We start from the raw sequence: 12,784 nt of genomic DNA on the forward strand, positions 1-12,784 counted from the left end.
TGATGTTTAATTTTATAATGAATTGTCAAACTTTTTTCCAAAGTGGTTGTACCATTTATATTCCCACTAGCACCTGCAGTGTTTCTGCATACTTGCCAACACTTGTTATGGTCTGTCTTTTTAATGTAATTCGTCCTTGTGGGTGTGTAATGATATCTCTTTGTGGTCTTAATTTGCATTTCCCTGATGACTAAGGATGTGGAGACCTTAAAAAAATGCTTACCTTTTATCCATGAAACTATTTGAGTGCAAAGACATAAGTTTTATCTATGATGGTGTTGTGAATGAGAAAAAGAGACTTACTGTAATTGAATACGTTCCTTTTCACTTCTCCTTTTTAATACCCTTTTTGAGGATTACACTTCTAAATATGCATCCTGTAGGGATGAAGTTCTTTTAAATAGTTATAAATCTTTATTATTCAATCAGTTGGTTTGTTTCATACTTCCACTAGGAAACATTCATATATGTGAAGCTATGTAAAACATCACCAGCAAAATATATACCAGTGCCCATTTGAAAGTAAATAGGGTCAGGTTGGTGGCCAAGATGGTAGAATAGGAAGACCCTGAGCTCACCTCCTTCCATGGGCACTCCAAAATTATAACTATTTACAGAGCAACTATTGATGAGAAAGATCAGAAGACTAGTAGAAAAGATCTTATACAACTGAAGATATAAAGAAGGAACCACAGTAAGACAGAGGGGCAGAGACACAGTATAATCAAGATCCATACCTCTGGGTGGGTGACCCACAAATGGATAATTACAATTGCAGAGGTTCTCCCCAAGGAGCGAGGTGTCCAAGCCCCACATGAGGCTCCCCAGCCCTGGGGTCCTCCATTGGGAAGATGAGCCCCCAGAACATTTGGCTTCGAAGGCCAGTGGGACTTAATTTCAGGAGTGCCAGAGGGCTGTGGGAAATAGACTCCACTCTTAAAGGGCATGTATAAAATCTCACATGCTCTGGAAACCAGGGGAGAAGCAGTAATTTGAAAGGAGCCTGGATCAGACCCACCTGCTGATCTTGGAGAGTCTCCTGGAGAGGCAGGAGGCACCTGGAGCTCACTCTGGGGACATAGACACTGGTGGCAGCCTTTTTTGGGAGCTTGTTCTACCATCCTTTACTAATGGAGCTCACAAGCACCATTTTAGAATCTTCCCTCTAGCATATTAATGCCAGGACCTGGCCCTGCCCACCAGCCTATCTGCACCAGTACTGGGACACCTCAAGCCAAGCAACTAGCCAAGCAGGGACACACCTTCACCCACCAGCAGGCTGGTTGCCTTAAGAACCCCTAAGCCTACAGCTACTCCAGGACCTGGCTCTGCCCAACAAAGGGCCCAGGACCTGGCCCTGAGCACCAGTGTGCCTGCACTAGCCCTAGGACCTGCTGGGCACTGGCCCTGCCCACCAGCAGACCAACACCAACTTCGGGACACCCCACACTCCACAGCCAGCCATCTCAGAAACTAACTCTGCCCATCAGCAGGCCAACACCAGCTCCAGGACCCCCAAGGTATTGCAACCAGAGAGCCCAGGATCCCCTGGACCTCTACAGCCAGCTGCCTTGTGACCTGGCCCTGCCCACCAGCAGCTGACAGCCTCCACACAAGGCAGGATCTGGCAACCAACCAGACTGGGGGCCAGCCATGCCTACCAGATTATCCACAGTAGTCAGCCAGCCACAACGGAAGGACCCACACAGCCCATGCAGGAGGTATCCCTATAGCATACAGCTCTGGTGACCAGAGGGAAGTGCACTGCTGGGACTCATAGGACGTCTCCTAGAAAAGGCCAACTTCTTCAAGGTCGGAAACTGTAATCAACTTACAAAATACATAGAAATAAAAAAAGGAAATTAGGAAAAATGAAGGCACAGAGGAACATGTTCCAAACGAAGAAACAAGATAAAATCCCAGAAGAAGAGCTAAGTGAAGTGGAGATAAGCAATCTACCGAATAAAGAGCTCAAGGTAGTGATTGTAAAGATGATCAAATAACCCAGGAGATGATTGGATTAACAGAGTGAGAAGTTAGAATTTTTTAACAAAGAGAAAATGTAAACAATGACCAAACAAAGATGAATACAATAACTGAAGTAAATACACTAGAAGGAATCAACAGTGGATTAGATGATACAGAGGAACGGATCAGTGAGCAGGAAGACAGAGTAGTTGAAATCACTGAGGCGGAACAGAAAAAAGAATAAAAAGAAATGAGGACTGTTTAAGAAACCTCTGAAACAACATCAAATGTACTAACATCTGCATAATAGGGGTCCCAGAAGGAGAAGAGAGAGAAAAAGGGGCAGAGAACATATTTGAAAACATAATAGCTGAAAACTTCCTTAACCTGGGCAAAGAAACATATCTAGGTCCAGGAAGCACAGAGGGTCCCAAACAGGATCAATCCAAAGAGGACCACACCAAGACATTGTAATTAAAATGGCAAAAATTAAAGAAAGAATATTAAAAGCAGCTAGGGAAAAGCAAAATGTCACATACAAGGGAATTCCCATAAGGCTATCAACTGACTTTGCAGCAGAAACCCTGCAGGCTAGAAGGGAGTGGCACGATATATTTAAAGTGATAAAAGGGAAAAACATACAACCAAGAATGCTCAGCAAGGCTTTCATTCAGTTTTGATGGAGAAATAAAAAGTTTTACAGATAAGCAAAAGCTAAGAGTTCAGCACCATCAAACCAGCTTTACAGGAAATGTTAAAGGGGCTTCTCCAAGCAAAAAAGAAAAGGCCACAAGAAGAATAGGAAAATTATGAAAGGAAAAATCTCATTGGTAAAGGCAAATATACAGTAAAGGTAGTAAACCAGCCACGTATAAAGCTAGGAGGAAAATTACAGGAAAAAGGAGTAAAATCACCTATAACCACAATAAAGGATACACAAAACAAAAAAGATGTAAAATATATCAAAACAGTAAATGTGGTGGGAGGGGGCATAAAAATGCAGGGTCGTTAAAATGCATTTGAACTTAAGAGATGAGCAACTTATAATAATCACGTATGTATATATAGATTGCTACATATAAACGTTATGGTAACCACAAACCAAAAATCTATACTAGATACACACAAAGAAGGGAAAGGAATCCGAACGTAACACTAAGATACTCATCAAATCACAAGGGAAGAGAGCAAAAGAAGAACAAAAAAGAAGTATAAAAACAACTGAAAAACAGTTAACAAAATGACAATAAGTACATACCTATCAATAATTAAATGTAAATGGATTAAACGCTCCAATCAAAAGACACAGAGTGGCTGAATGGATACAAAAACAAGACCCATATATATATACTGCCTACAGGAGACTCAGTTCAGATCTGAAGACAAAAACAGAAAGTGAAGGGATGGAAAAAGGTATTCCATGCAAATGGAAATGAAAGGGAAGCTGGGATAGCAATATTTATATCAGAGAAAATGGGCTTTAAAACAAAGTCTGTAACAAGAGACAGAGAAGGACTACTTAATGATAAAGGAATCAATCCAAGAAGATATAACAATTGTAAATATATATGCACCCAACATAGGAGCACCTAAATACACAAATATTAACAGACATAAAGTGAGAAATTGACGGCAACACAATAATAGTAGGAGACTTTTAAAAATATTTATTTATTTATTTACTTTTGGCTGCATTGGGTCTTCATTGGGTTGTGCAGCCTTCTCATTGCAGTGACTTCTCTTGTTGTGGAGCACGGGCTCTAGGCTTGAGGGCTTTAGTAGTTGTGGCTCTCGGGCTCTAGAGCACAGGCTCAGTTGTAGCACACGGGCTTAGTTGCTCCCCGGCATGTGGGATCTTCCTGGACCAGGGCTCGAACCCATGTCCCCTGCGTTGGCAGGTGGATTCTTAACCTCTGCGCCACCTGGGAAGCCCAGTAGGAGACTTTAACACCACACTTACCTCAATGGACAGATCATCCAGACAGAAAATCAATGAGGAAACACTGGCCTTAACACATTAGACCTAAATGGGCTTAACTGACATATATACGACATTCCATCCAAAATCAGCAGAGTACACATTCTTTTCAAGTGCACATGGCACAGTCTCCAAGATAGATCACATGCTAGGCCACAAAACAAGCCTCAGCAAATTTAAGAAAATTGAAATCATATCAAGCATTTTTTCTGACCACAATGCTATGAGGCTAGAAATCAAGTGTAAGAAAAAAACAACTGCAAAAGACACAAACACATGGAGGCTAAACGATATGCTACTAAACAACCAATGGATCACTGACGAAATCAAAGAGGAAATAAAAAAAATACCTGGAGACAAATGAAAATGAAAACACAATGATTCAATATCTGTAGGATCCAGCAAAAGCAGTTCTAAGAGGGACATTTATAGCAATGCAAGCTTACCTCAGGAAACAAGAAAAATCTCAACCTAACATTACATCTGAAGGAGCCATAAGAAGAAGAACAAGCAAAACCCAAAGTTAGTAGAAGGAAAGAAATCATAAAGATCAGAGCAGAAATAAATGAAACAGACTAAGAAAACAATAGAAAGGGTCAATGAATCTAAGAGCTAGTTCTTTGATAAGATAAACAAAACTGATAGACCTTTAGCCAGACTCATCAAGAAAAAAGAGAGGTCTCAAATCAATAAAATCAGAAATGAAAAAGGAGAAGTTACAACAGATACCACCGACATACAAAGCATCATAATAGACTACTATGAACAATTATATGCCAATAAAATGGGCAACCTAGGAGAAATGGACAAATTCTAGAAATGTACAATCTCCCAAGAGTGAACCAGGAAGAAATAGAAAACATGAACGAACAATTACCAATAATGAAATTGAGTCAGTAATTTTAAAACTTCCAACAAACAAAAGTCTATGACCAGATGGCTTCACAGGTGAATTCTACCAAACATTTAAAGAAGAGTTAACACCTGTCCTTCATAAACTATTCCAAAAAATTGCAGAGCAAGGAACACTTCCAAACTCATTCTACAGGTCAGCATCACCCTGACACGAAAACCAAAGATATCACAAATAAAATTACAGGCCAGTATCACTAATGAACATAGATTCAGAAATCCTCAACAAAATATTAACAAACTGAATTCAACAATACATGAAAAGGATCATACACCATGATCAGGTGGGATTTATTCCAGAGATGCAAGGATGGTTCAGTATCTGGAAATCAATGTGATATACCACGGTAACAAATTGAAGAATAAAAACCATATGATCATCTAAATAGATGCAGAAAAAGCTTGACAGAATTCAGCATCGATTTATGATAAAACTTCCGAACAAAGGGGGAACACACTCCCAAATAATAAAGGCTATATATGACAAGCCCACAGTTAACATCATACTCAGTGGTGAAAAGCTGAAACCCTCTAAGATCAGGAACAAGACAAGGGTGCCCACTCTTGCCGCTTTTATTCAACATAGTATTGGAAGTCCTAACCACAGTAATCAGACATGAAAAAGAAAGAAAAAGAATCCAAATTTGAAAGTAAAACTGTCACTCTTTGTAGCTGATGTGATACTATATATAGAAAATCCTAAAGATACTGCCAAAAAAACTGTTAGAAATAATAAATTCAGTAAAATTGCAGGATACAAAATTAATATATAGAAATCTGTTGCATTTCTATACACTAGCAACAAACTATCAGAAAGAGAAATTTAAAAACAATCCCCCTTACCATCACATCAAATAGAATAAAATACTTAGGAATACATCTAACTAAGGAGTTAAAAGACCTGTACTCTGAAAACTGTAAGACCCTGATGAAAGATATTGAAGAAGACACAGATGAAAAGATATACTGTGCTCATGGATTTGAAGAATTTATATTGTTAAAAATGACCATACTACCCAAGGCAATCTGCAGATTCAATGCAATACCTATCAAAATACCAATGACATTTTCCACAGAACTATAACAAATAATTCCAAAGTTTGTATGGTGACACAGAAGTTGCAGAATAGCCAAAACAATCTTGAGAAAGAAGAACAAAGCTTGAGGTATTACACGCCCAGATTTCAAACTATACTATAAAGCTACAATAGTCAAAACAGCATGGTACTGTCACAAAAACACACATAGATCCATGGAACAGAACAGAGAGGCCAGAAATGAACCCATGTTTATATGGTCAATTAATCTACAATAAAGGAGGTAAGAATATAGTGGGAAAAAGCTGTCTTTTTCCCTCTTCACCAAATGGTGTGGGAAATCTGGACAGCTACATGCAAAAGAATCAAACTGGACTACTTTCTCACACCATGCACAAAAATAAATTCAAAATGGTTTAAAGACTTAAATATAAAACCTGAAACCATAAAACTTCTAGAAGAAAACATAGGCAGTATGCTCTTTGACATTGGTACTAATAATATTTTTTTGGATATGTCTCGGGCAAGGGAAACAAAACCAAAAATAAACAAATGGGACTTTATCAAATTGAAAAGCTTTTGCACAGTGAAGGAAACTACCAACAAAATGAAAAGGCTGCCTACTGAATGGGAGAAGATATTTGCAAACAGTATATCCGATAAGGGGTTAATATCTACAATGTGCAAAGAACTGATAGAACTTCAACATCTAAAAAACAAACCAACTATAAATTGGGCAGAGGAGCTGAATAGCTGTCTTTCCAAAGAAGGCATACAGATGGCCAACAGGCACATGAAAAGATGCTCAACATCACTAATTGTCAGGGAAATGCAAATCAAAACCACAATGAGATATTACCTCACACTTGTCAGAATGGCTGTTTTCAAAAAAGGCAACAAATAACAAGTGTTGGTGAGGATGTGGAGAAAAGGGAACCCTCCTGCACTGTTGATGGGATTGTAAATTGGTGCAGCCACTATGGAAAACAATATGGAGATTCCTCCAAAAGTTAAAAATAGAACTATTGTATTATCCAGCAATTCCACTCCTGGGTATTTATCTGAAGAAAACAAAAACAGTAATTAGAAAAGGTACATACACCTCTATGTTCATTGCAGCATTATTTACAACAGCCAAGATATAGAAGCAACCTAAATGCCCATCAAGAGATAAATGGATAAAGAAGATGTGGCATACACACACACACACACACACACACACACACACACACACACACACACACACACAGAGGAATATTACTCAGCCATATAAAAGAACGAAATCTTGTCATTTGCAACAACATGGATGGATCTAGAGGCTATCATGCTAAGTGAAGTAAGTCAGAGAAAGACAAACACTGTATGATTTCACTTATATGTGGAATCTAAAAAACAAAACAAATGAACAAACGTAACCAAACATTAACAGAGTTATAGATACAGAGAACAAATAGGTTGCCCGAGGGGAGAATGTTGGGGGTAGGAAAGAATAGGTGAAGGAGATTAAGAGTTACAGACTTCCAGTTGCAGTATAAATGAGTCACAGGCATGAAATGTGCCATGTTGGGAATATAGTCATAACTATGTAATATCTTTGAATTTTGACATATCGTAACTAAACTTATTGTTGTGATCGTTTTGAAATGTGTAGAAATATCAAATCACTATGTTGTGTAACAGGAACTAACATAGTGTTATAGGTCAATTATACTTTTAAAACAAACTCATAGAAAGAGAGATGAGAGAGGCGGGGTTGTGGGGAGGGGAATTGGATGAAGGCAGTCAAAAAGTACAAACTTCCAGTTATAAGATAAATACTAGGGGTATAGTGGACAACATGATAAATATAATTAATAATGCTTTATGTTATGTATGAAAATTGTTAAGAGAGTAAATCCTAAGAGTTCTCATCACAAGGGGGGAAAAAGGTAAATAGGGTTAGCTGGCTGCAAAACTTTCAATTTAGCTGGTTTGTCTTTAGCTCCAGATGTGTGTGTGAACCTCTAAACAAATCTGTGCCAGGATCCTTGACTATAAATGGAGATAATAATAATGGCATCTTCGTCACAGAGTTTTTGCATGGATTAAATAATATCCCCTATTTGAAGCACTCAGCACAGTGAAATGACTGGAATATTGTGTATTAAGCAGTCCACAATTGTTTGCTATAGATAATTTCAAAATATATACTATCTTCAGTGTCTTATATTTCTAGATCCTATAAGAAGCCATTGAAAATAGGACGCATACTCTGATCCCAACAGATACAAGAACAGATGCTCAGAAGCTGGGCCAGTCCCTACCTCATCATACCCAAGAAATGGGGAAAAATTTAGAGTACCCTTTCCCTGTCCTGTTCCCCCTGCCCCCACTACAGTCTTTTCTCCTTTCTTCCTTGTCTGAGCACAGATTATATAACACCCTACTTCTGCCCCAGGAGTCTCAGATGTATATTTGATATAATACGTTTAGCTTTATTTCATTTAAAATAAGGTGATCTTTTTATACTATAACACTTAATATTTCATATGGTACCAAGTTTTATGCTTGCCTATATTTTTGGTAACAATTTTTGAATGAAGTGACATCTATCTTTGTGCCAAAGATAAAGACAGTTTTATAGCATTCTTCAATGTCATTCCTCTTCTTCTTGTTTTTGTATTGTAAATAATGTCTGGGTATCATGAGTTAAATCATATTTTTTTATAGAAGCATCACTCCGAAAATAAGGGCCTAGATAAAGTGATGGAGACTCAAGCCCAAGTGGATGAACTTAAAGGAATCATGGTCAGAAACATAGGTATGTTTCATGGCATACTCCGCATGCATGAGGGCAAAAATGATAATAGATTACTTGATTGGGGTCAAATCATTCTAGAGAGGCTGAAACAGCAGTTCCTTATTCTTAATATTGGAAGCTAATTGTCAGCTGAGATATGGATATTACTTACCTATGATACTGCCTGCTGTATGATGGTTTCTTTTTAGCACTTATGACTATTCATTCTAAATTTGTTAGCTTGCTTAGCAAGACTAATTTCCAAGACCCTTAAACAGTTCACCAACTTGGAATAATTTAGTCAGTTTTGGCTGGAAATACCCAGATAGTTGATATCATCAGTATAGACACTTAAAGTATAACTATTTGACCTCCTTAGAAAGTTTGTAGCTCTTGACTGAGAGAGAATTGGACCAAAAAACTGTTGTATTCTTCAAGAGAATGAACTATGGCATGAATTCCATTGGACTGTGTTTTGTCAAGAACCTATTTACCACATTAAAATCCAGAGAAATGCAGTTTATTTTTTAATTGATTATAACAGTGGTATTTAGATTTAGGATGATAATTTTTTAATAGCACCAGTTCTCACGATGTAGTCCCTGGGCCAGCAGCATCAGCATCCCCTGGGAACCTGTTACAAATGCAAATTTTCAGGCCCCACCCCAAGCCTACTGAATCAGAAACTCTTGGAGTGGGAAATCGGTGTTTTCACAAGCCCTCCAGAGGATTGCAGTACATACTCAAGTTATAGAACCACTCTTAAATATATCTTCTAAGAGGAATGTCTTGCAGAGAATAAATTCTTAATATAAAATTGAACAAAAATTAGTATATAAATGCTTTACAAGATATTTAACTGAGACGTCATTTCGTAAATGTCCATTTAGTTATAATTTTGAATTTACTATTTGAATTACTTTTTTTTTTTTTTGCGGTACGTGGGCCTCTCACTGTTGTGGCCTCTCCCGTTGCGGAGCACAGGCTCCGGACGCACAGGCTCCGGATGCACAGGCTCAGTGGCCATGGCTCACAGACCCAGCCACTCCGTGGCATGTGGGATCTTCCCGGACCGGGGCACGAACCCGTGTCCCCTGCCTCGGCAGGCAGACTCTCAACCACTGCGCCACCAGGGAAGCCCTGAATTACTTTTACACTTACTATTAGAACACTTAAAAGTTATGAAAAGACATTTTGAAAAATTTACTTTGTCTCACCATCCTAAAGTTTTATTTACATTTTCTTTCCTTTAAATTTTTATTCACATGTATACATAGTTAATCATAGTTTATATTCAGTTTTGTGGAGGCAGTATAATAGAGTAATCAAGATTTGGAGTCATACATGCCTGAGTTTGAGTCCTGATTTCACTTCCTACCTGCTGTTAGGCCTTGATCAGTCCTCTAACCTCTGTGACCTTTATTCCTTAATCTGCAAAAAGGAGGTAATAGAACCTGAGGTTACCAGGATAAAAGAGGTAATGTATGTAAAACACTGTGTACAGTCCCTGGCACATAGTAAGAGCTGAATGATTGTTAGCTGTTAGTCTACTTTGTGCTTGTACAGTATTTCTTTGAGTTATATCACAGGTTACCAATTATGTCCTTATGGTGGACACTTTGGGTCTTTAGAGCATTATTACTCAGAGTGCTGTTTTACAACCAGAAAAGGAGCTTGCTCCAGAATAGAAGTCAATGCTGTGCTTCCTTCATTGAGAACATCTTGCTATGAAAATGTCCATTTGACTGAATAGTATACTTGGAGACTTAGTTGAGCAGTAGCAAACACTCTTAGGTAGCACTGATTAGAGTTTGTGTTATAGTAACAGTACTGTTATAAATGTTTCTGTGCCTATTATATTTTTCTTATTTTGTTGAGATTAGTTCCCAGGAATGGGATTAATAATCAAAAGGCAGAAACATTTTTATATTTTTTAATATGTATGTCTCTTGGTTATTTGAAGTGATTTCCTTTCATTGATTTTAGTTTTAAATATAGGTCTAGATGCAGACTAGAGAACTCTTAAATATATCTTTCAATATACCTATTGAAAAACTACTAATATTTTTCTCTTTTTTTGGTCACCAAATATATTTGTTTTGCCTAAAAGTGGAAGCAGCCAACTGCTACAATAGTATTTATTGCAGATGCATAATGTTTCCAGAAAATGAACCTTTTTAATCACCTCCTCTTAAATGACATTTATGTTTAGAATTACAGAAATAGCAGATTAAAAATGTAGCAAAAATCTAATCATCTTCCTTTGATTTTTTAACAGCTTTATTGACATATAATTCACATACCATACAATTTACCCATTTAAAGTATACAATCCAATGGTTTTTACTGTGTCCACAGAGTTGTGTGACTATCACCACAATCAATTTTAGAACATTTTCATTACCCCCAAAAGAAATTCTGTACCCATTTACAGTCACTCCTCTTTTCCCCTCAACCTGCAGACCTAAGCAACAATTAATCTCCTTTCTGTATAGATTTGCTTGTTCTGGACATTTCATATAAATGGAGTTATATAAAATGTGGCCTTAGCAATTTTTTTTTTTTTTTTTTTTTGTGGTACGCGGGCCTCTCACTGTTGTGGCCTCTCCCGTTGCGGAGCACAGGCTCTGGACGTGCAGGCTCAGCGGCCATGGCTCACGGGGCCCAGCCACTCCGCGGCATGTGGGATCCTCCCGGACGGTGGCACGAACCCGCGTCCCCTGCATTGGCAGGCGTACTCTCAACCATTGCGCCACGAGGGAAGCCCAGCAATATTGAAGTATATAATACAGTATTGTTGACTACAATTAGTGTGCTGTACACTAGATGTTCAGAACTTACTAATCTTCTAGTTGCAAGTCTGTACCCTTTTACAACATCTCCCCAATTCCTGTACCCCCCAGCCCCTGGTAACCACCATTCTACTCTGGTTCTATAAGGTTCACATTTTTAGATTCCACATATGAGTAATATCATACAATATTTGTCTTTCTTTGACTAGCTTATCTCACTAAGCATGGTGCCCTCAAGATCCATCCCTATTGTTGCAAATGGCAGGATTTTCATTTTTCTCATGGCTCAGTAATATTCCATTATATATATATACACCACATCTTCTTTATCCATTCATCCATTGACAGACACTTAGCTTGTTTCCATTTCTTGGCTGTTGTGAAATAATGCTGCAGTAAACATGGGCGTACAGATATCCTTTCAATATCCTGCTTTCATTTCCTTCAGATAGAAACCCAGAAATGTAATTGCTAGATATACATGGTAGTTGTATTTTTAATTTTTTAAGGAAACTCCATACTGTTTTTCATAGTGATTGAACCAATTTACATTCCCACCAGCAGTGCATAAGGGTTCCCCTTTCTCCATATGCTCACCAACACTTATCTCTTTCTTCTTGATGATAGCCATTCTAACTAGTATGAGGTTGATATTTCATTGTGATTTTTATTTGCATGTTCCTGCTGACTTGTGATGTTGAGCATCTTTTAATGTTGGCCATTTGTATATCTTCTTTGGAAAAATTCTATTCAGTTCCTCTGCCCATTTTTTAATCCGATTGTTTGTTTGTTTTTTTGTTACTGAGTTGTATTCTTTATATATTTCGGATGATAACCCCTTATCCAATATATGGTTTGTAAATATTTTCTCCCTTTCTATAAGTTGCCTTTTCATTTTGTTGATTGTTTATTTTCCTGTGCAGAAGCTCTGTAGTTTGATGTAGTCCAACTTGTTGATTTCGCTTTTGTTGCTTGTGCTTTTGGTATGCTAAATATCATTGCAAAGACCAATGTCAAGAACTTTCTTCCCTATATTTTCTTCTAGGTGTTTTATTGGTTTCAGGTCTTACATTTAAGTCTTTAATCCATTTCAAGTTAATTTTTTGAGTGATATATATAGGGGTCCAATTTCAATTTTCTGCATGTGGCTATCCATGTGGTTTTCCCAACACCATTTGTTGAAGAGACCATCCTTTCCCCATTGAGTGTTCTTGACTCCTTTGTCAAATCTTAGTTCACTCTATATGTGGGGGTTTATTTCTGGTCTCTCTATTTTGTTCCAGTGGTCCATGTATCTATTTTTGCCAGCAATACTGTT

At 37.9% G+C, this 12,784-nt stretch overlaps 1 protein-coding gene across 1 annotated transcript in view; it reads left to right on the forward strand.

Annotated features, from left to right (window-relative positions):
* Positions 1-12,784, forward strand: part of VAMP7 (vesicle associated membrane protein 7) — a 67,372-nt gene that overhangs the window by 23,482 nt on the left and 31,106 nt on the right. Inside the window, exon 5 of the mRNA XM_007120798.4 lies at positions 8,605-8,695. Coding sequence (XP_007120860.1) covers positions 8,605-8,695 — 91 coding nt within the window. The remainder of the gene's footprint in view (positions 1-8,604; positions 8,696-12,784) is intronic.

This window comes from Physeter macrocephalus, chromosome 21 (assembly GCF_002837175.3).
Source record: "Physeter macrocephalus isolate SW-GA chromosome 21, ASM283717v5, whole genome shotgun sequence".
In the NCBI taxonomy this organism is placed as follows: Eukaryota; Metazoa; Chordata; class Mammalia; order Artiodactyla; family Physeteridae; genus Physeter; species Physeter macrocephalus.